Source organism: Ornithorhynchus anatinus, chromosome 14 (genome assembly GCF_004115215.2).
Source record: "Ornithorhynchus anatinus isolate Pmale09 chromosome 14, mOrnAna1.pri.v4, whole genome shotgun sequence".
Taxonomy (NCBI): Eukaryota; Metazoa; Chordata; class Mammalia; order Monotremata; family Ornithorhynchidae; genus Ornithorhynchus; species Ornithorhynchus anatinus.
In genome coordinates, this window is record NC_041741.1 from 52571868 (window position 1) to 52596034 (window position 24167).

At 54.8% G+C, this 24167-nt stretch overlaps 1 protein-coding gene across 1 annotated transcript; it reads left to right on the plus strand.

Annotated features, from left to right (window-relative positions):
• Positions 1–1662: 1662 nt before the first annotated feature.
• Positions 1663–22251, plus strand: LOC100086896 (NADH-cytochrome b5 reductase 3). The gene is made up of 9 exons (XM_029079397.2): positions 1663–1776; positions 14212–14343; positions 16439–16511; positions 17216–17322; positions 17445–17574; positions 19690–19773; positions 20036–20121; positions 20739–20838; positions 21080–22251. Exons 1-9 carry the CDS (start codon positions 1756–1758, stop codon positions 21250–21252), a joined length of 906 nt encoding a protein of 301 aa, XP_028935230.1. The 5' UTR covers positions 1663–1755; the 3' UTR covers positions 21253–22251.
• Positions 22252–24167: the final 1916 nt, after the last annotated feature.

The following is a 24167-nucleotide window of genomic DNA, read 5'->3' on the forward strand; positions in this document are numbered from 1 at the left end:
TATCTGTTACCGATTTGTACATTCCAAGCGCTTAGTACAGTGCTCTGCACATAGTAAGCGCTCAGAAAATACTACTGAATGAATGAATGAATGAATCAGTACAAATAAATAAAATGACAGATATTTCTAAGTGTTCTGTGGAGCTGGATGAAAGAAAGATCATATCCCGACTGGATGACTGCATCAACATCCTTTCTGATCTCTCAACCTCCTGTCTTTCCCCACTGTAGTCTAAACTTCACTCTGCTGCCAGGATTATCTTTCTATAGCAATCCTCTGGGCAAGTCACTCCCCTCTTCAAAAATCTCCAGTGGTTGCCTATTAACCTTCGTATGAAGCAAAAACTCCTCACTATTGGCTTCAAAGCTCTCCATCACCTGGTCCCCTCCTACCTCACCTCCCTTCTCTTCTTCTACAGTCCAGCCAGCACACTCTGTTCCTCTGCTCACCTACTCACTGTGCTGGTTCTCGCCTGTACCCCCATCGACCCCTGGCCCACGTCCTACCTCTGGCCTGGAACGCCCTCCCTCCTCAGATCCAACTAGCTCTCTTCCCCTCTTCAAAGCCCTACTGAGAGCTCACCTCCTCCAGGAGGCCTTCCCAGACTGAGCTCTCCCTTTACCCTCTGCTCCTCCTCCCCACTGCCCCTACTCCCTCCCTCTGCTCTACTTTCTTCCCCCGCCCTACGACACTTGTGTATATTTGTGCATATTTATTATTCTATTTATTTTATTAATGATGTGTCTATATCTATAATTGTATTTATCTCTTTTGATGCTATTGATATCTATCTACTTGTTTTGTTCTGTCGTCTGTCTCCTCCTTCTAGACTGTGAGCCTGGGTTGGGTAGGGATTGTCTCTATCTGTTGCCGAATTATATTTTCCAAATGCTTAGTACAGTGCTCTGCACCCAGTAAGCGCTCAGTAAATATGAATGAATGAATGAATGAATGAATGAATGAATGAATGAATGAATGAATGAATGAATGAATGAATGAATGGGCAGGCCTCTTGGAGGTGATGGGCCTTCGACAAGGCTTTGAAGGGGGGCGGGGAGAGTGACTGTCTAAATTTGAAGAGGGTGGGTCTTCCATGCCAGGAGCAGGACGTGGGCCAGGGGTGGGCGGCGGGGCCGGAGAGTTGGAGGCCCAGTGAGCGGGTTAGCGGCACCAGAGGAGCGCAGAGATAATAATAATAATAATAATAGTATTTGTTAAGCGCTTACTATGTGCCAAGCACAGTTCTAAGCGTTGGGATAGATACAGGGTTATCACGTCGTCCCAAGTGGAGCTCACAGTCTTCATCCCCATTTTCCAGATGAGGTCACTGAGGCCCAGTGAAGTGACTTGTCCTAAGTGACACAGTGGACAAGCGGCGGAGACGGAATTAGAACCCACGACCTTCTGACTCCCAAGCCCCGGCTCTTCCCACTGAACCACACTGCTTCTCTAGATGGGCAGCCTCAGGCGTAAGCAAGAAGTCCGGCCCGGGCAGACCCCCTCCCGCCGCGAACCGGGCTCCGGCGGGGGTCTCGGGGCTGCGGGGGCTGCGGGGGCTGCGGGGGCTGCGGGGCGGAGGGGCGTGGTTTCCCCGCGGAGCCGGTGACCGACGGCGGCGAAGGGGAATGGGGAGGCGGACACGTGAGGCGGGGGCGGGAGCGGAACCGGGGCGGGACCGGGAACTGGCGACGTTGGAGCTGCCGCCGCTCGCCCATCCACCCGCCGACCCACCCACCCGGGACCGAGACTGCAGAGATGGGGGCCCAACTGAGCACGGTGAGCTGGGGCCCGGGACGGGGAGGCTGGGCCGGGAGAGCGGGGGAGAAAAGGCGGCAGCCTCAGCAGCAGCAGGTTTAGAACCCAGCCCTTCCCGGCCTGCGACCCGCTCCCTCCTTTGCTTTCTCCCGCCCTCCAGCCCATCGCCCACCCCAGGGCTTCTGCTGTGCCATGCGCGGGGCCCGGGGCGGGGCGGGGCACAGCGGAGCCTGGGTTTTGCTTCAGGTCTTTGTGGGCAGGGGACGTGTCTACCGACTCTGTTGGATTGGGCTCTCCCAAGCGCCTAGTACGGGGCTGTGCACACAGAAGGCGCTCAAATGCAATCGACAGATTTGATTAATAGTGCCCGGGGGCGGGGGCCCGGGGCAGAGGCCTGGCTCGGAGGGCTCTGCTCGCTGCTGCCCGCGGCCGGGTGGGCGTGGCGGAATTCATTCATTCATTCATTCAATAGTGTTTATTGAGCGCTTACTATGTGCAGAGCACTGTACTAAGCGCTTGGAATGGACAAATCGGTAACAGATAGAGACAGTCCCTGCCCTCTGACGGGCTTACAGTCTAATCGGGGGAGACAGACAAGAACAAGGGCAATAAATAGAATCAAGGGGAAAAACATCTCATTAAAACAATAGCAAATACATAGAATCAGGGTGATGTACAGCACATTAACAAAATAAATGCCCCTCGTGGAGCCCGGATTCCGCGCGGGCGGGCAGGGGGGAGGGACAGGACGCTCCCGCGTGGGGCCTGGTCTCGGCGGAGCAGAGCCGCCCCTGCGTGAGACCTGGTGTGGGGGCGGTGGGCGGAGCGCCCCCGCCTGGGCTCGGCGGGGCAGAGCGGCCCCGCCCGGGGCCTGGGCTCGGTGGGGCAGAGCGCCCCCTCGTGGAGCGTGGGCTCGGTGGGGCAGAGCGCCCCCTCGTGGAGCGTGGGCTCGGTGGGGCAGAGCGCCCCCTCGTGGGAGCTGGGCTCGGCGGGGCTGTGCCCGAGGGGGCCCGCGGGGCCGGGAGCGCGCCGGGCCAAGCCTGAGGCCACACAGGCAGTCAGTCCTATTTATTGAGCACTTACTGTGTGCAGAGTTCGCCTCCCGGCTCTGCCATTTGTCGGCCGTGTGACTGTGGGCAAGTCACTTAACTTCTCTGTGCCTCTCAGTTATCTCATCTGTAAAACGAGGATTAAGACTGGGAGCCTCATGCGGGACAACCCGATTACCCTGTATATCTGCCCCAGCGCTGAGAACAGTGCTCTGCACATAGTAAGCGCTTAACAAGTACCCTCATTTTATCTTGATAATGTTGTCTTGTTTTTGTTTTGTTCTGTTTTGCCTTGCTGTCTATCTCCCGCGGTTAGACTGTGAGCCTGTCATTGGGCAGGGATTGCCTCCATCTGTTGCCGAATTGTACATTCCAAGCGCTTAGTACAGTGCTCTGCACATAGTAAGCGCTCAATACTATTGAGTGAATGAATGAATGAATGAGCTCGTTGTGGGCAGGAATTGTCACTCGTTATTGTTGTGATGTACCTTCCCAAGCATTTAGTACAGTGCTTTGCACACAGTAAGTGCTTAATAAATGCGATTGAGTGAATGAATAAATATAACAATAAACAGACACATTCCCTGCCCACAAAGAGTTTACAGTCTAGAGGGGAAGACAGATTAATATAAATAAATAAATAAATAAATAAATTACCGATATGGACCTCAGTGCTGTGGGGCTGGCAGAGGGGTTGAATAAAGGGAGCGAGTCAGGGCGACACAGAAGGGAGTGGGAGAAGAGGAAAGGAGGGCTTAGGGAAGGCTTCTTGGAGGAGATGTGCCTTCAGTAAGGCTTTGAAGGGCAGGGGAAGATCGGGGGGAGAGTAAGTGTCTGTCAGATATTAGGAGGGAGGGCTTTCCAGTCCGGAGTTAGGATGTGGGCGAGTCGTCGTCAGCGGGATAGACAAGATCGAGGCACAGCGAGGAGGTTCATTCATTCATTCAATAGTATTTATTGAGCGTTTACTATGTGCAGATTACTGTACTGAGCACTTGGAATGTACAGTTCGGTAACATGGACAGTCCCTGCCCAATAACGGACTCACAGTCTAAACAGGGGAGACAGCAAAGCAAAACAGAACAAAACAAAACAGTATCATCAAAATAAATAGAATCAGGGGGATATACACCTCATTAACAAAATGAATAGGGTATTAAATAATATATACAAATATGCACAGTGCTGAGGGGAAGGGGGAAGAGCAGAGGGCGGGAGAGGGGAGAAGGGGAGGAGGAACAGAGGGAAAAGGTTGGCATTAGAGGAGCGAAGAATGTGGGCTGAGTTGTGGATGGGCAACCACTGGAGTTTCTTGAGGCATGGAGAAACAAGGTCTGAACGTTTTTGGAGGAAAATGATCCGGGCAGCAGAGTGAAATATGGACTAGAGTGGGGAGAGACAGGAGGCAGGGAGATCAGCAAGAAGGCTGTTCCAGTACTCAAGGCGGATAATTGATTGGATTAACCTAACAGCCGTTTGGATAGCGAGGAGAGAGCTGGTTTTAGCGATGTTGTGAAGGTGATGTAGTGATGGCTTGAATGAGAGAGAGGAGTCAAGTCTAACGCCAGGGTTTCGGGCTTGTGAGACAAGAAGGATGGTGGTGCCGTCTACAGTGATGGGGAAAATGACGGAGTGGACAGGGTTTGGGTGGGACGGTAAATTCAGTTTCGGATCGTTCCGCGAACGGGAGTCGGCAGGGCCGGAGCGAGGGCGGCAGACGGTCTTTAAGGACGCCCCCCACCCCCATTCCACCCCACCCCCACCCCGGGTTCGGTAGGAAGGGCCGCTGCAGGGAGAGGTCTGTGACTCACCCGCTGGCTATCGGAGGGAAGCACAAACATTGTTTTCCTGCCACTCTGGACAGCTGACTTTAACCATCTCTCCCCCTGCCCCCCCGCCTCTCCAGACACAGACTTGCAAACACATACACTCATGCACGCACACACACAGCCACCCCTCCAACCCCCAGAGGGAGAACACCCACGGCCGAGGTCCCCGCGTGGGACCGACAGACGGACAGACAGACCGCTCCCAGAAGCTCCCTTGGCCTCCATTCCTGAGGTCTTGGCTCCTGTGGTCCCGGCAGGAAACCGCTCCCGTTGGGAGCTGGGGGCGGGGTCGCTCTCACTCTAGGTTTCAAGGCTCGCCATCACCTTGCCCCTTCCTACCTCTCTTCCCTTCTCTTTCTAGTGCCCACCCCGCACGCTCCGCTCCCCTGCTGCCCACCTCCTCACCGTCCCCTGTTCTCGCCTATCCCTCCGTCGACCCCCGGGCCACGTCCTCCCGCGGTCCCGGAATGCCCTCCCTCCTCACCTCCGCCAAACTCGTTCTCTTCCCCTCTTCAAAACCCACTTAGAGCTCACCTCCTCCAAGAGGCCTACCCAGACCGAGCTTCCCCTTTTCCCTCTGCTCCCCCTCTACCCCCCTTCACCTCCCCTCAGCTAAGCCCGCTTTTCCCCCCTTTCCCTCTGCTCCTTCCCCTCTCCCTTCCCCTCCCCTCAGCACTGTACTCGTCTGCTCAACTGTATGTATTTTCATTATCCTATTTATTTTGTTAATGAGATGTACATCACCTTGATTCTGTTTATTTGCTATTGTTTTAATGAGATGTTCATCCCCTTGATTCTATTTATTGCTGTTGTTTTTGTCTGTCTTCCCCGATTAGACTGTAAACCCGTCAAAGGGCAGGGACTGTCTCTATCTGTTACCGATTTGTACATTCCAAACGCTTAGTACAGTGCTCTGCACATAGTAAACGCTCAATAAGTACTATTGAATGAAATGGGATGAAAGGCAAGACTGCGAGGCCCGGGCTCCCCCTTCACTCCCCTTCCCCCCGGCATTCATTCAATCATATTTATCGAGCGCTTACTATATGCAGAGCACTGTACTAAGCTCTTGGAAAAGTACAATACAGAAATAAAGAGAGACGATCCCGGCCCACAACGAGCTCACAGTTTAGGGGAGGGGGAGATCTGACATCACTACAAGTAAACAGACATCGATATAAATAAATAAAATGACAGATATGTACGTAAGTGCTGTGGAGCTAGAAGAGGGGGGAAGAGGGAAGGGAGCAAGTCAGGGTGACGCAGAAGGGAGTGAGAGATGAGGAGAAGTGGGGCTTAGTCTGGGAAGGCCTCTTGGAGGAGATGTGCCTTCAGTAAGGCTTTGAAAAGAGGGGGAAAGTGTGGGAAGCAGCCTGGCTTAGTGGAAAGACCACGGGCTTGGGAGTCAGGTCATGGGTTCTCATTCCACTTCTGCCACTTGTCAGCTGTGTGACTTTGGGCAAGTCACTTAACCTCTCTGTGCCTCAGTTACCTCATCTGTAAAATGGGGATGAAACCTGTGAGACCCATGATGGCCATCCGGATTACCTTGTATCTACCCCAGCGCTTTTTTTATATGTTATTTGTTAAGCATTTACTATGTGCCAAGCACTGTTCTAAGCACTACGGTAGATAAAGGGGTAATCAGGTTGTCCCACCTGCTGCTCACAGTCTTCATTCCCGTTTTACAGATGAGGTAACTGAGGCACAGAGAAGTTAAATGACTTGCCCAAAGTCACACAGCTGATATGTGGCAGAGCCGGGATTAGAACCCATGACCTCTGACTCCCAAACCCGTGCTCTTTCCACTAAGCCACCTTGCTTGGAGCATAGTAAGCGTTTAACAAATACCATTATTATTATTATTATTTGAGGAAGGTGGGCCAGGGGTCAGTGGCGAGGCAGGCAAGAAGGAGGCCCAGTGAGAAGGTCAGCGGCAGCAGAGGAGCAAAGTGTGCGGGCTGGGTTGGAAAAGGAGAGAAGCGAGGTGTGAGGTAGGAGGGGGAAAGAGGTTGGACGGCTTTGAAGCCAAGGGCGAGGAGTTTTTGTTTGACACGGAGAAAGGGGCCGGGCCTGATGGGCGGGTCCGGGAGTCGCAGCCGGCGCGGGCCGTGCCTGTCCCGTGCGGAGCTGTGCGGGCCCCCGGGGCCGGGACTGGGAGGCGGGGCCTGGGCCACGTCCCACAGCTTTTTTGCATGTAATAATAATAATGACGGTACTTGTTAAGCGCGTACTATATGCCAGGCACCGTTCCAAGCTCTGGAGTAGATACAGGCAACTCAGGTTGGACACAGTCCCGGTGCCACATGGGGCTCACAATCTTAAACCCCATTTGACAGATGAGGGAACCGAGGCACAGGAAAGTTAAGGGACTTGCCCAAGGTCACACAACAGACAAGTGGCGGAGCCGGGATAAGAACCCAGGTCCGTTTGACTCCCAACATATACTTATTCTATTTATTTTATAGAATAAAATGTGTGTAGTCTATAATTCTATTTCTATAATTAATTTGTTAATTAATTTGTTACATTTTTGCATGTAATAATAATGACGGTACTTGTTAAGCGCTTACTATGGGCCGAGCACTGTTCTAAGCGCTGGGGTAGACACAGGGGAATCAGGTTGTCCCACGTGGGGCGCACAGTCTTAATCCCCATTTTACAGATGAGGTAACTGAGGCACCGAAAAGTTAAGTGACTTGCCCAAAGTCACACAGCTGACAAGTGGCCGAGCCGGGATTCGAACCCATGACCTCTGACTCCAAAGCCCGTGCTCTTTCCACTGAGCCACGCTGCTACTGTAGATGCCTATTGACTTGTATCGATGTCTGTCTCTCCCCTCTAGATCGCGAGCTCGTTGTCGGCAGGGATTGTCTGTTGCCATATTGTGCTTTTGAGGCGCTTAGTAGAGTGAACAGTAAGCGCTCAATAAATGCGATTGAATGAAGGAATGAATGAATGAGGGCCCCACCCTGCGCCACTTTATCTGCGGCCGCCCCGGGCCCAGCCGTCGGTATCGGGCCCCAGGGGACGGGGCGGGGACGGGCGGGACCCCGGACCCTGAACCCCGAACCCCGCCGCGGCCTCGGCGGGAGGCGGCCTCTGCCCGCACCGTGCTGTGCTGCCCGCTCTGTGCAGCCCGCAGAGGCCGGCAGCTGAGACTCCGGGCTCAGGCCGGGGTGAGTCCGGGTCCTGGGGATGGGGAGAGGTCCGTCCGGCCGCATCCACCCCCACCCCCTCCCTCTCCCCCAGGCCCCGGGCCCCGGGGTCTCTCGCCCGCTGCCCCCGTGGAGGAGGGGGAGGCACGGGATGTCCCCTCCCATCCGGCCTGCGCCCCTGAAGCCCCCACACCCCAGTTCCTTCCCCGCCCCCATTTCCGTCCCGGCCGCGCTGGCGCTCCACTGCCGACCAGGAGCCTGACGAGGCACCGGCGGAGGAGGGCAGAGGGCAGGTAACGGCTCTACCCTAGTCCGTGCCCATCCGTTCTGTCTCCTCTCCTCTCCACGCCTGCTCACCTGGCTCTGCCCCCTTCTTCCTCCCCGCCAGGGCTCTGCCCCCTTCTCCCTCCCTCCTCTCCCTCTGCCCCCCTTCTCCCTCCCTCTGCCCCCTTCTCTCTCCCTCCCTCCCCTCTCTCTGCCCCCCTTCTCCCTCCCTCCCCGAGCTTTGCCTCCCTTCTCCCTCCCTCCCTGTGTCCCCTTTCCCCTCCTTCTGCACACTTTCTCCCTCCCTCTCTGTGTCCCCTTTCCCCCCTTTTGCCCATCTTCTCCCTCCCTGTGTCCCCTTTTCCCTCCTTCTGCCCCCTTTCTCCCTCCCTCCGTCGCCTGGCTGTGCCCTGCTTCTCTCTTTCCTCCTTCTCCTCCCTGGACCCATCGCTGCTTATGCAGACTTTTCACCCCTGCTGGGGCTTGGAAGGGGGGAGAGGAGGGCGGGGGTGGATTTTCATCCTGTCCCTCCAGCCTGTGGCCTGCTTCCCAGTGGCCCACCCACCTACCCTTGAAGCGTGGGGTGTTCGGTGTTCGGTGGTGCCTGGTGGCCTGGCCCTGGCTCCCCTGCCTGGGGGGAGAGCTGGTGGGGGGCGACTTGTCTGGGGGCGGCGTGGGGCTGACTGCGGAGCGCTGGGGATCCGGCCCCTTACTTTTGTTTTTCTTTATGGAGGAGAGGGAGAAAAGGGAGGCAATCATCCTCTCCCCGCTCAGATGGGCTACGGATCCCCTGGGGCAATCGAGTCCACGGAACAGAACCTGGGTTGGGAAGTCTGAGAGCTCCCCTCCTCCAGGAGACCTTCCCAGACTGAGCCCTCCCTTTCCCTCTGCTCCACCTCCCCTCCCCATTCCCCCTTCACTTCCCCTCAGCACTTGTGCATATTTGTATATATTATTTATTACTCTATTTATTTTATGATGTGTATATATCTGTGATTCTATTTATCTTGATGATATTGACGCCAGACTTCTTGTTTTGTTTTGTTGTCTGTCTCCCCCGTTTAGACTGTGAGTCCGTTGTTGGGCAGAGATTGTCTCTATCTGTTGCCGAATTGTACATTCCAAGTGCTTAGTACAGTGCTCTGCGCGTAGTAAGCGGTCAATAAATATGATTGAATGAATGAAAGTCAGGAGCCCCAGATTCGAGTCCCAGCCCTGCCACTGGTCTGCTGGGTGACCTCGGGCAAGCCACTCAACTTTTCTGGGCTTCAGTTTCCTCAGCTGTAAAATAGGGAGGATTATCCTTGCCCTCGCTTCCTCCCTGGGATGTTGTGAGGATGAAACGAAGAAGTCACTGTGACTTGTGTTCTGGAAAAAATCCAAGGTCCACTGAGAGACCATAGAATCGTGCATGACCAAATAGGACTGCAAGGGGTACCAGGCGAGCCTGTGGGGTTGGGATGGGGGCACACTTCTTGCAGGATGATATGGGAATGTGTCTGTTTATTGTTGATTGTACTCGCCCAAGCACTTAGTACAGTACTCTGCATAATAAGCTCTCAATAAATACGATTGACTGACTGACAATGAGGGGGGAGGTGGCAGAGAGGGACAGGCCACCCAAGGCTCTGTCTGGAGAGGGGCAGAACGAAGACCCCAGCTTGACATTCTGGGCCAGAGTGGCTGCACTCGATGGGGGCTTTCTTACTGGTGTTTGTTACCCCTTTCCCCACTCAACTGTACAGTGGGTGGGGAGAAGAGGGCCCCCCAAGGCTTAGGCTCCTGCATGATAGGTGAAGGACCCACCTCATCCCTCACTGGAGCCGGACACAGAATCGGCCCTGCCGGACGTCACCATGCTCCAGCCCCACGACCATCCATTTCGCTGTGGAATGGCCGGAGACTGATCTGCCCCTGAGAGCAGTGACCAGTGCGACCATCCCCCCATCTCCCGTTTCTCCACTCTTCCCCCCACCCCCCTCCAGCCAAGAGAAGGCACAGTCCCTATAGCTATGGGACGGACAGACCGCCGGAAGGTCTTGTGTTCAGTTTGGGACCTCGGGAGGTTGAGGGAGAGAGGGGCCGGCCCCCAACCCCTCCCTCATCAGACTTTAGGACATATAAGTAGTGGTTTGGGAAGACCCGGCCCTGGGCCCTTGAGGAACCAGACAGGACTTGGGTGGCTCTGGGGAGTGTGTGGGGGCAGTGTCCTCTCACCTTCTCCTGGGGTCCGGACCAATCATTCAGGCCCTGGGGGCCGGTAGGAGAAACCGACTGTGCTTGGGGCCTGCGTTTTCTCGCTCCCTGCCTTGTGGCAGCCTCCCACATCCATCCTCTCTGCCCCACCCCCTGCCCCCCCCGCCCCTGGAGAGGAGGCCCGGTGGAGGAGGTGACAAGACCGGGAAGGGAGCTCGGCGTGTGGCTGCAGCAACCTCGAGCTAAACCCGGTGACTGAGCGGGGTCACCCATTTGGTCACTCGCTGAGCCAGAACCTTGATGCGCTGTCCAAAACCGCTGCATTAAAACCCCTGGAGATATTAGCAGCAGCTCCATCCCCTATGGGGGTAGGGGTGGGCATGGGCACGTGGGGCTGAGTGGTACGTGGGTCTGAGTAGGCACGTGGGGCTGAGTAGCCGAGATGTCCGGGTCTCCCCGTCCAAGGCCACACAGTCTCATACCCTCAGGCCTCCGAACTCAGCCAACCAAGACCCTGCAACCAAGTTCCCACCGGCGGCCCTGAGCCCAGCTAGTTTCTGATGGGGCATGTGACACTTGGGCCTGCTCTCCCTGGGGGTTGCCCACGGCTGGGAGGGAGCCCACGCTCTGGGATGGCCGGTGATCCCACACAGAGGTAGCTATGGCACCACGTTGTGCTGGCCACCGCACTAAGGGCTTGGGAAGCAGAAAGCAGAGAAGTGGCACATTCCCTGCTGACAAGGAGCTTCCACTCAACCAGGGGAGTCAAGCCTCATCAACTTTTCTACAAAGAGAGTAGTTAAGATAAATATTTGAAAGAACATGCGTGCCGTAGGTGCTGAACTTGAGAGTTGATACCAAGACTAGTAGTGGAAGTACTTATTAAGTGCTAATTGGGTGTGGAGCACTGTACCGAGCGCTGGGAAAGAATACACAGGAGGGAGATATAGGGCCTCGGCCCTCGAGGCGCACAACCTAATAATAGACAGGTCGAAAGGGGATTAGTGACAGAAACATTAGGAAAGGTGAAACAAAAACAATGAGGCAGCAGAAAGACCAGTAAAGATCAGTAGGGTACGGTGCCTAGAGGAGTAGAGCTGATGGGCTCGTCTGAAGCAGGTGCTGGGAATCCATTGAGGAAAGGCTTACTGGAGTAGATCGTGAGCTCCTTGAGGGTAGGGATCACGTCTAGAACTCTCCTTCATTCATTCAGTCGTATTTATTGAGCGTTTACTGTATGCGGAGCACTTTTCTAAGCGCTTGGGAGAGTATAATATAGCAATAAACAGATACATTCCCTGCTAACTCTCCCAAGCGCTTAGTATGGTGCTCTGCACACTGTAAGCACTCAGATACCATTGACTGATTGAGGGAGGTTTGCAGGAGTTTCAGGCAGGGGAACAGCATGAGCGAGGGGACTGAATCGGAAGAAAGGAACAGGCTCAGATGCTACAGAGCTTCTTGGCCAGAAACTGGACGCTGGCTCCTTCCGTCCTTGCGGTGGGAGTGTTTTTACATGGAAGAGAACCAGCCCTGGACTTGGCAGGTGGGAGCCGCGTCCAGATCAGCTGCTAACATCCCTCAGAAAGCTGCCTACCCCTGATCTGCTATGTGAACTTGGGCAAGTCATTTCACCTCCATCATCAATAAGCTACCTCTGGTGACTCTTCCCAGGGGCAAATTGCCACTTGCCGCTTTTCAGGTTGCGGCTATCCCTGGGTTCTAATCCTGGCTCCACCACATATCAGCTCTGTGACCTTGGGCTAGTCACTTCACTTCTCTGTGCCTCAGTTCCCTCATCTGTAAAATGGGGATAAGAATGTGAGCCCCATGTAGGATAGGGACTGTGTCCAACCTGATTCATTTGTATCTACCCCTGGGCTTAAAACAGTGCTTGGCACCTAGTAAATGCTTATCAAATACCATAATGATTATTATTATTGTTATTGGTGTTATCGTTTGATGCCTTCTGGCCTGGTCGCATGGTGTCCGTGGCTCCAGAGTCCAAGTCCTCCCATGGCCCCTTGGCCGAGGTCTGTATCCAGGCCCGTAGGGCCATGACCTCGCCGAGCCGGCCGTGGCTCTGACCGTGGCTCCTGCGAGCCTGGGGCCAGCCACCGGCCGCAGGCCTTGGGTTCTGCCCCAGTGAGGTTTCAGGACTGACATATCTGTGAATTGACCGGGAGGAGCAGGCCCCACCAACAGGTGGCAGGCCGTGCCTGCCGTGGCTAGCGCCGGGCTGGAGACTGGGCCACTCCAAGGCTTGAGAAACTTTCCCCATTGTACAATCCTCTGAGCAAATCATCATCAATCAGTCACTCAATCAACAGTATTTCACGAGCCACAATTGGGAGCAGAGCCCTCCTGTGGGTCTATGGACAGAGGGCAGCTCTGGGCATCAGGAGACCTGGACTCTTAACTAACTCTGGTTCTTCCTGGATCTGGCTGTCAATCGTCAGTCATTTATCACTTCCTCTGTGCAGAGCAATCAAGAATAATAATAATAATAATGTTGGTATTTGTTAAGCGCTTACTATGTGCAGAGCACTGTTCTAAGCGCTGGGGTAGATACAGGGTAATCGGGTTGTCCCATCTGAGGCTCACAGTCTTCATCCCCATTTTACAGATGAGGTAACTGAGGCCCAGAGAAGTGAAGTGACTTGCCCACAGTCACACAGCTGACAAATGGCAGAGCCAGGATTCAAACCCACGACCTCTGACTCCCAAGCCTGGGCTCTTTACACTGAACCACGCTGCTTCTTGTATTTATTGAGTACTTACTGTGTGCAGAACACTGTACTAAGCACCTGGGAGAGTACAGTATAACAGTTTGTAGATACATTCCCTGTCCTCCGTGAGCTTACAGTCTAGAGGGGTTTGTAGTAAGCATGCGGAAGAGTACAGTACAACAGATTTGACAGACTTGTCCCCTGCCCACAGAGAGCTTACAGTCTAGAGGGGGAAGCAGACATTAAATTACAGATGTGTACATAAGTGCCATGGGGCTGAGAGTGGGGTGAATATCCTGTGCTCCAAGAGTACAGATCCAAGCGCCTAGTTGATGCAGGAGGGAAAGGTGTAGGGGAAAAGAGGGCTAAATTGGAGAAGGCCTCTCGAAGGTTCAGAGAATGGTAGTCTGTTGTAATAGGAAGGGACAGGGAGTTCCAGGACAGAGGCAGGATGTGGACGAGGGGTCGGTGGTGAGATAGATGAGATTGGGGGACAATGTGTAGGTAGGCATTAGAGGAGCAAAGTGTGCAGACTGAATTGGAGTAGGAAATTAGGGAGGTGAGGTAGGAGGGGGCAAGGCGATGGAGCGGCTAACGAGGACAAAGAGTGCACCTGCATTTTGCCAAGGGCTGTCTTCCCGCCCGCCTCCTCGCTCACTGCACCCCAGCAGGAACGCTCCAGGCAGGGGGGATGAGACCATGCAGTCGATGCCGCTCAGGCCACCAGCACGAGACCCCACTCCTCCGTGCAGGGTCTCCGACCTAACGCCGCAGCATGGAAGCACCTCCACCTTGCCCGGCAGGAGGTGACGTCAGGAGGCAACATCATTGTCGGTGTTTGGGAAAGTTCAGCGGAAGCAAGAGACCCGGTCCTTGCCTGGGAATTGACAAGCTGTAGTGAGGGACTCGGTCAGACAGAGCCTTTACACCCAGAAGGGAAGGGAGGGACACAGCAGAGAGGGACACTATTGGGTCAGGTTGAGGGAGCCAGAGAATAATGGAATATACAATCTTCCCCAAGGGCAGAGGATGGAAATGAAATGGGTGAGGGGCCAGGGGGTTGCTGGGTATGGGGCCGGGTTGGGGGCGGGGGGTTGAGAGGATGTGCCTGGAGTGTGTCTGTGTGCATCTCTGCGTTGTCAAAGTTTTTCTCCCTCTCGCCCTGGCCCCCATCTCTCTTGTCCCGAGTGACAACTCTGACAGTGGCATTGGCTTTTCTTCCCCTTGGCAGCTGGGCAGCATAGTGGTGTATCCCGTCTGGGTCCTCTACAACCTGATCATGAGGCTGTTCCGGTCCCCGGCGCCCGCCATCACATTGGAGAACCCAGACGTGAAGTACCCCCTACGGCTGATCGACAAGGAGGTAAGTGCAGGTGGCTGACTGGGCGCAGCGGACGGGGGTGGGTGGCCCTGAGAGGGGGTGACTGGGGTCCGGTGGGGTCCTCTAGTGAGGACGGGTGGGTAAGGCTATCCCAGGATGGCTGGAGTCGTGGGCTTTTTCTTGTAAATTTCCCAGAAGCCCACTCTGTGGAGTGGGAGGGTTGACTGGCTGACTGGGAGGCCAGCTGGGCTCTGGATCAAGTTGGGCTGAGTTCTTCCTCTCCCTAAGGGGGAGGGATGTTTCCTTCCGTGGGAAGCAGCTGTTTTCTCCCCTGCCTTTGGCCTCCTTCCTGATGCCAGCTTCCTGCTGGAAGCAGGACCAGAGAGCAGGGGGGCCCCGGACAGAGACCACAGGCCCGGTGGGGCCTGGGATGGGCAATGCCCTCACTTCTGTGGGTGGCTGTGGGGCAGCTTGGGTAGCAGATCTGCTCTGGCCCACTCGGTCTGACTGCCGGCTTTTGCCACTCTTCTGAAACTACAAGGAGTATGGTTTGGGGAGTCCAAACGGCTGGACCACCCTGCAGTGTGGAGGCCAGGGCCTGTGATGGCCACCCTGAAGCCCGCTTCTTATTGGGGTGCGACGGTCCCCTCAGTCCGGGCGGTTTGACTGTCCCCTGTCCCCATGTTTATGCATCGTGTCCAGGGAAGCGTCTCTGCCCCTCAGTCACTGCCATCAGGGAAGCAGCCCCATTCTGCCTTCACAAGTCTCGAGGAGCACTTAGAGGAGCCCCCGCTGTCTGCCCGGGCTGATTCCCTGGGCTAATGTTACCGGGGCTGGGCAGTGTCCTCCCTGGCGGAAGCCTTATTAAACAACTCTCACAAACAGGAAGCCGCTTAGGCCTCCACACCCACCTGGGGAAGCCTCGGCCCACCCTTCTCCCACCCGTAGTTTCGGGCTGAGAGCCATGGTCCTTTGGGTTGGATGGGGCAGGCCAAGAGGCTGTTTGTCTGTGTCTCTGTCTATTTTCTCCATAGCTCTGGGCCCTTCCAAAGTCCAGATCCCAGGGCTCCGAGGCAAAAGCTCCTTTCTGTGCTACCCAGTTGGCGGCAGCAGGCTGAGCCTGTCCTCTCATCATCATCGTCATCGTAATGATATTGGGGATCTTTTTAGCGAAGCAGCTGAAGCACTGGGAGAGACAGAAGATAAATCAGCCACTCACAGTCAAAGAGTAGAGAACTTCTCCTCACTGAACCCAGTTGAGAACCGAGATTCAGAAAGACTAGGTGACTTCGCCGAGGCCCGGGCAGAACTTGAGAGAGAATCTAGGTCTCTTGGCTCCCAGCCCCGGGCTCTCTTCACTGGGCTATGCCAGCTGACCTCTCTGAGCGGGTCTGTTTGACCCTAGAGCCAGAGAGCCATGGGATCCACTGTGGAGAGTCAACCCTCCACTTGGGCTGGGCCAGCCTGGAGTCCAGGGGGTGGCCCAGAAGACCTTATAGGGCCACTGCCATTCCAGAACCAGGAACAGAGTCAGAGGGCAGCTCCAGTATGGGCACTGGGGTGAAACCGCCTCTTCCACCTAGTCTGGCTCTCAGGAAACAGCAGTGGCAGCAGCTGGGCCATCCCATCTTGATGAGAGCTGTGACTGGGCCGAGCCCCTCTAAACAGCGGGCCCCGCCCACTCCTCCACAACCAGGAAAGCCAGGCCCAGGCTTTGGCCCCTGTGAGGCCTGGGGTTGTCGCTTGGGAACAGCCAGGCCTTGCCTGAAATAGCCCCAGGGTCTGAGCCGCAGCTGGGACTGGGGCGGGAAGCCCGGGCTTTCCCTGCTCAGGGTGGGGCAGCTCTGGGTTCGGATTCCCTCCCCTCCTCTCCGCCTCGGCCCACCCAGCGAAAGAGCGATTGAGGTTTGGCCAGCGTGGCCAGAGATGGCACGGCCCGTTCCCCAGTGACTCTGGGGCCAGGATTAGGTGTCCCCAGACCACGAGCACCCATAGGCCAGCCCAGCCTCACCAGTGATCCCTGGACCAGAGCAATTTCCATCCGGGGGAGGGGGAGGGGGATGTTGGGTGCACCCTCTGCCCCAAAGAGCAAGGTGCCGTGGGAGCTCCAGGTGACCCTGACCTCTGGCTTTGGCAGAACATCAGCCATGACACCAGGAAGTTTCGTTTTGCCCTTCCATCGCGGGAGCACGTCCTGGGTCTCCCTGTAGGTAAGTTCTAGCCCCGGCCCTTTGCCCACCCCCTCCTTCCCATTCCCCCCCCCCCATGCCCAAGCTTCTGACAGGGTCCCCGACAGAAATTGAGAAGCAGTGAGGTCGAATGCAAAAGGCAAGGGCTGGGGAGTCAGAGGACCTGGGTTCTAATGCCACCTCTGCCACTTTCTGCTGTGTGAACTTGGGCAAGTTACTTCACTTCTCTGCACCTCAGTTACCTCATCTAAAATAAGGATTAAAGCTGCAAGCTGCATGTGGGACGCGGACTATATCTAACCTGATTATTTTGTATCTACCCTAGTGCTTAGTATGGCACCTGGCATGTAGTAAGCACTTAACAAAATACCATAAAAAGAAAAATAATACCTCCCTTCCTTCCTCCCCGTCTTCCCTTCCCTCCCACTGGCTGCTATCCAGAGTGGAGCAGTCGGCCATCTAGATTCTCTCATCCTTCTCCTGTCCACAGAAGCAGGAATGGGGCTGGCAGGAGTGGTGACGGGAGAGACAGGAAGGGTTCGGGCTGACACCCCCGGCCCTCCCTCCCCCCCCCCACCGCTTGTCCCGCCCCCCAAACCCCCAGGAGACCTGGCGGACAGGCCTGAACCCACTGCAGGGTTCCCCCAAGCCAGGAGGGACCTCATGGGCTGGGATGGGAGCCGGAGCGGCCAGCTGTACCCGAACTCCTCCTGCTTGTCCCTCAGGTCAGCACATCTACCTGTCTGCTCGCATCGACGGAAACCTGGTCATCCGCCCCTACACCCCCGTCTCCAGCGACGACGACAAAGGATTCGTGGATCTGGTTGTCAAGGTGAGGCATCCGTGGGGCGGCAGCCCTGCGTGTATGCACTTGTACGCATGGGTGCCTGTGAGTCCACACGGGCACGCCTACGTGAGTCCATCCATCTTTCTGTCTGTCTGTCTGGCCGGCAGATCTACTTCAAAGATGTCCACCCGAAGTACCCTGCCGGGGGAAAGATGTCTCAGTACCTGGAGAGCCTGCAGCTTGGGGACACTGTCGACTTCCGGGGCCCGAGCGGACTGCTGGTCTATCAGGGCAAAGGTAGAATCAATCAGTGGTATTTATTGAGCTGCTTACTCTGTGCAGAGCACTGGACTAAGTTCTTGGGAGAGTACACTGCAGCAGAGTTGGTAGACACGTTCCCTGCCCACAGCAAGTTGGCAGTCCAGAGGGGGAAGCGGACATTAAAATTAATTACAGATATGGACATGAGTGCTATGGAGCTGAAGTTGCAGCTAATAAAGGATACAAATCCATTTGCAAGGGTGAGACGGAAGGGAGGAGGAGAAGAGGAAATGAGAGCTTAGTCGGGGAAAGCCTCTTGGAGGAGATGTGCTTTTAATAAAGTTTTGAAGGTGGGGAGAGTGATCATCTGTCAGATATGAAGAAGGCAGGGGTTCTTAGCCAGAGGCAGGACATGGGAGAGGGGTTGGCAGTGAGATAGATGAGACTGAGGAACAGTGACTAGGTTAGTGTTAGAGGAACCAAGTGAGTGTTAGGTTGTAAAAGGAAATCAGTGAGGTAAGGTAGGAGGGGGCAAGGTGATTGAGTGTTTTAAAGCCGCCGCTAAGGGGTTTCCGTTGGATGAGGGGGTGGATAGAAAACCACTGGAGGTTCTTGAGTAAGGAATCATGGACTGAACCTATTTTTGGAGAAAAGATCTGGGAAACAGAGTGAAATGTGGACTGAAGTGGGGAGAGACAGGAGGTGAAGAGGTCAGCAAGGAGGCTGATGCAGTCGTCAAGGTGGGTTAGGATAAGTGCTTGGATCAGTAAATAAGCAAGCACTCAATAAATTTTATTGATCAACATGGTAGCAGTGTGGCTGGAGAAGAAATAGTGGATTTTAGCAATGTTGTGAAGGTAGAACTGACAGATGGTTTGAACAGACATATGGGTTGAATGAGAAAGATGGATCGAGGTTAATGCCGAAGTTACAGACTTGTGAGACGGAGGATGGTGGTGCCCTCTACAGTGATGGGGAAGTCAGAAGGACAGGGTTCGAGTGGGAAGATGAGGAGTTCTGTTTTGGACGTGTTAAGTTTAGGTGTCAGAGAGATGTCCTGAAGGCAGGAGGAAATACAAAACTGCAGAGAAGGAGAGAGATCAGGGCTGGAGAAGTTCATTCATTCAGTCATTAATTGAGCACTTACTGTGTGCAGAGCACTGAACTAAGCACTTGGGAAAGTACAATACAGCAAGAAAGAGTGACAATCCCTGCCCACAACGAACTCACAGTCTATAGGGAATGATCCACATCAAGATGGTAGCTGAAGTCGTGTAAGTGGGTGAATCTTCCAAGGGAGAATAGAAGGGGACACAGAACTGAGCCTTGGGAGACTCCCGTAGTTTGGGGGTGGGAAGCAGAAGAGAAGCCAGTGAAAGAGACTGAGAAGGAGCAACCAGAGAGCTAGGAGGAGAACCAGAAGAGGACAGTGTCAGCAAATCCACGGTTGGATAATGTTTCCAGGAGAAAGGGGTGGTCGATAATGCTGAAGGCAGCTGAGAGGTCGAGGAAGATTAGGATGGAGTAGAGGCCATTGGATTTAGCAAGAAGGAGATCATTGACCTTTGAGAGGGCAGTTTCCGTGGAGCAACGGGGATGGAAGCCAGATTGGAGGGGGTCAAGGAGAAAATTCAAGGAGAGGAAGTGGAGGCACCGGGTACAGACAACTCACTCGAGTGTGGAGAGGAATGGCAGGAGGGAAAAGGGGCAATAATTGGAGGAGAGATCTTTTAGGATAGGTGGAATCAGCAACAGAACTGAGGAGATGCTGACTGGATTCTGGGAGGCAGGGAAGGTGAGGGCAAGGCCAGGGATGGGTTTCTGGGGGTTCAAGCATGGCCGCTCCCCACCTCGGCCTCTCACACTGTTCAGTTTGTGGTATTTAAGTGCTTATTATGTGCCAGGCACTGTACTAAGCACTGGGGTGGATACAAGCAAATCGGGTTGAACACAGTCCCTGTTCCCCATGGGGCTCACAGTCTTAATCCCGATTTTACAGATGAGGTGACTGAGGCACAAAGATTGAAGTGACTTGCCCAGGGTCACCCAGCAGACAAATGGCGGAACCGAGATTAGAACCCAGGTGCATCCGACTCCCAGGCCTGTGCTCTCTCCACTAGGCCACGGTGTTTGTGTGTTTCTTTTTCTCAGGCAAGTTTGCCATTCGTCCAGACAAGAAATCTGAGCCGGTTATCAAAACCACAAAGTCCTTGGGCATGATTGCAGGGGGTACTGGTGAGTGTGAAAAGAGGGGAATGCTGGGGACGGGGAGAGGAGGGGAAGAGGAGGATGACAGGCAGAGGTGAGAGGTTGGGGGAGCTAATGGTTATGAGAGGAGGAGGCTTGGGAGAGGTGGTGAACGAGGGCATGGGGGTGGGTTGAGAGTGTGAGGGGGTCTGGGAGAAGTGAGAGCTTTGGGGCCCTGAAGGGAGAGAGGTGGGGTGTCAAGGGTTGAAGCCAAAGACAGCCGTGGACTGGGGGTCAATTCCTCTTGCAGGAATCACCCCAATGCTGCAGCTGATTCGTGCAATAATGAAGGACCCCGGGGACCCCACCGTGTGCCACTTGCTGTTTGCCAACCAGGTAAGTGGCCACCCCCTCCCCCGACTTCCCCTGCAGAATGAAACCCAAATCATTTTGGAGGTTTATTGCCAACCCGTGGGCTAGCCCCCGCCGTCTCCCACCCCTGGGGGCAGTTCTGGGTTCTCCCGCAAGTGCTTCCTGATTCTGCCCTGGCCACCCCCAGCCCTGCAGTCGCTATATGAGGTGGGAAATCCAGTCACAACCTGCTTTGCTGCAGAACCAGAGAGGTCAAAGAACTTGGGTGGGCAGCACTGCATGAGGTCTGTTGGTCTGGGGCTGACCTGGGCTAATCCCTCCAGGGCAGATCACCCTCCACGGCCCCCACGACTTCCATCCGCACCTTTCTGCCAGAATGGTGCCGGGGTCCCAGCTCGGGAGCAGCTGTGCGCCTGGCAGCCTGGGCACCGCTGCCTGGCTGCAGACCCCTGCATTCTGCCCAAAGCTGTGCCACAATGGGGCCAGGGTGGCCAGGGCACCGTGGCCTGCGGCCAGGGAGGTTGGGTCGAGGGGCCAGGCTCGGTTGCCAGTGGCCGCAGTTGGCTGAAGTGAGCTTGGGCATGCATATGTGTGTGTGTGGGTGTCGGTCGACACCTCGCGTAACATCACACTTTCTGCAGACAGAAAATGACATCCTTTTGCGGGCAGAGCTGGAGGAGGTGAGGAACGAGCATTCGGACCGCTTCAAACTGTGGTTCACCCTGGACAAGGCCCCTGAGGGTAAGGGCTGCTTGGCCGGCCGATAAATCATAGGGTCCCTTGGGGCAGCAAAATGGGCAGCCCGACCCCTTTCCCTATCTCCTTTCCCGGTCTCCCATCCCAGTCCCTTTCCTGCTCTTCTTCCCCAGTCCCTTTCCCATACTCCTTCCCCGGTCTTCTTCCCCGGGTCCTTTTCCATATTCCTTCCCCGCTCTCCTTCCCCAGGCCCGTACCTGAATTCCTTCCCTGTCTTCCCCCACAGGCTGGGACTACAGCCAGGGCTTTGTAAATGAGGACATGATCCGCGCTCACCTGCCGCCGCCGGCAGAAGACCCCCTGATCCTGATGTGCGGCCCCCCTCCCATGATCCAGTTTGCCTGCATCCCCAACCTGGACCGCGTGGGCTACCCTGCTGACCGGCGCTTCGCCTTCTAGGGTTCTGGGGGCCAGAGGGACAGGGGCAGCCCTGTCCGGAGCCAAGGACAGGGCCGCGGGGGGTGTCTGTACTTGCCTCTGTCTGTCTGTCTTTCTGTCTGTCTGTCTGCCTGCCACGGCCTGCCTCTGTCTCCCACCCTCCCGCCACAGTGCCTGGCACAACTGGCCACCCCCTGCCCCCATGTCCCGGCAGGGCTTGTGGCTGCAGCCCGCTGGACTCGGGGGTCCCTGCTCGCTTCTCCTTTTCACAACGAAGTTCGAGGAACCGTTCCAGGCGTGTGTGTGGGTGCTCAGAAGCGCTTGCTCGGCGAGGCTGGCGGCATCTAAGGATGAAGGAGGAGGCGGGGATGCTAGGAGGGAGAGGGCGGCCGCCTCCAGCTCCGGCCTAGCCCAGGTGCCTCCTTGGCAGCAAGTTCTGAATGTCCTGCATGTCCTCCTCCTTCCCCGTGCCCTTGGTCTCACTGGGTCTTGGGCCCTGATGCAAGGAGAGGAGGGGACAGAACTGAGCGGAGACGGGGGGGAGGTACGGCGCATGGGGGGCACCAGGAGCAGTGGGAGGAAGTGGGGATAGGGGGGAGAGATGCATGACCAGGCGAGTGATCCAGAGGGTGGGGGATGGGGCAGGGAAACTGGCCGTGGCATCACCCACATGTGAGAGTCGCAGATCTCAGCCGAGATGGCGCCAGCGGCCCCAGAGCACACTCACTTTGTCCAACCCTGGCTGCCCCTGACAACTTGGGTCACGCTCAAAGTGCCTGAAGGCTGTTTGGCCTCTGCCATAACAGAGGCTGAGGCCGGGCCATCCTGAGAGACGGGAACTCCTGTGCCCTTTGGGCTGAGGGGGGGGCGGAGCCGGCATGCTCCCATGCCCGGTCCTGGTGGGGTCAGCGTGGCAGGTTCCCACCGTGAGATACCGAGGGGCTGGCGGAGAGATGTCTTCTTCCCAGTGCGCGGGTCTGAGTGTGCAGGAAATAAAGTTTGCTATTTTGCCACTTCCAAGGGCTTCCGAGCGTGATGAGCAGGTTAATAATCCACGAAGGGTGAAGCCTGGCAGGAAAGCCTCCAAGACCTCGGGCCCTTACCTCTTCCTGCTTCTGATGCTACACAAACCTGTGCCCAGGCAGTCAATCATTTGATGGTATTTATTGAGCACTTATGTGCACAACACAGTATTAAGTGCCTGGGCGAATACAATGCAACCAAGTTAAAAGACACGTTCCCTGCCCATAATGAGCTTACAGACTAGATGGGGAGAGAAACATTAATAAAAACAAGTAATTTAAAATATTTAAAGAGGTACACAAATGCTTTGGGAATGGGGTTAATATCAAATGCCCAAAGGTCACAGATCCAAGTGCGAAGACAATGCAGAAGGGGCAAAAAGCTGGAGTAAAAAAGGCTTAATTGGGGAAGATATCTTGGTGGAGATAATAATAATGATGGTATTTATTAAGCGCTTCCTATGTGCCAAGCACTGTTCTAAGCACTGGGATAGATATAAGGTAATCAGCTTGTCCCATGTGGGGCTCGCAGACTTAATCCCATTTTACAGATGATGAGGGAACTGAGGCACAGAGAAGCAAAGTGTGTTGCCCAGAGTCACACAGCTGATATGTGGCGGAACTGGGATTAGAACCCATGACCTCCAACTCCCAAGCCTGGGCTCCTTCCACTAAGCCACGCTGCTTATCATAATGCTTTGATGGTGGATCAAGTGGTGGTCTGGGCATATGGAGGGGGAGGGAGTTCCAGGTGAAGGGGTGGTCATAGGAAAGGGGTTGGCAGCGAGATAGACAAGATAGGGGCACAGTGAGTAAGCTGGTGCTAGAGGATCGGAGTATGCGGGCTGGGCTGTGGTAGGAGAGCAGTGAGGTGTGAGGTAAGATGGAGTGAGCTTAGTGAGTACTTTAAAGCTGATGATAAGGAGTTTCTGATGCAGAGGTGGATGGGCAGCCCTTGGTTGTTCTTAAAGAGTAGGGAGATATGGACTGAACATTTTTGTTGGTAAATGATCTGTGAAGGAGAGCAAAGTGTGGACGAGAGTGGGGAGAGACAGGCAACGGGGAGATCAGTGAGGAGGCAAATGCAGTAGTCAAGATGGGATAAGATAAGTACTTGAATCAGGGTAGTAGCATTTTGGATGCAGAGGAAAGGGTGAATTTTAGCAAAGTTGTGAGAATGAAACTGACAAGATGTGGTGATAGATTGACTAAATTCATTCAATCATTTATTGAGTGCCTACTGGGTGCAGAGTACAGTACTGAGTGCTTGGGAGAGTACAATATAACAAACAGACATTCCCTGCCCACCATGAGCTTACAGTCTAGAGAGGGAGACAGACATTAATATAAATAAATTATAGATGTGGACTTCGATGCTGTGGGGCTGGGAGGAGGGATGAATAAAGGGAGCGAGTCAGAGTGACGCAGAAGGAACTGGGAGAAGAGAAAAGGAGGGTTTAATCAGGGAAGACCTCTTGGGGGAGGTGTGCCTTCAATAAGGCTTTGAAGTGGGGGTGTCCTACTTGGATGTCCTCCTGTCACCTCAAGCTTAACATGTCCTAAATTGAACTCCTTGTCTTCCTATCAATCGTTGATATTTATTGAGCATTTACTGTTTTAAATGCTTCCCAAACTTATAGCTACACATTGTCCGCACATACGTACACATAACAGAGTAGTAACGACTCTGTCACTGTTGGTAATGATGATGGAATTCATCACTTGATTCCTATGTGCTCTGGGCTATAACCTGTTTCAAAACCCTTCTCACTTGCTCTCCCGTCCTCTCATCTCTGCCATCCCCAACATCTTTTCTTGGGACCAATAAGAAACATGTCTCCCCATTCATGCGTAAAAATGTCAGAAGGAAAAGTGTTGTAAAAAATGTTTAAGAATTTCAACTAAATGAGAAAT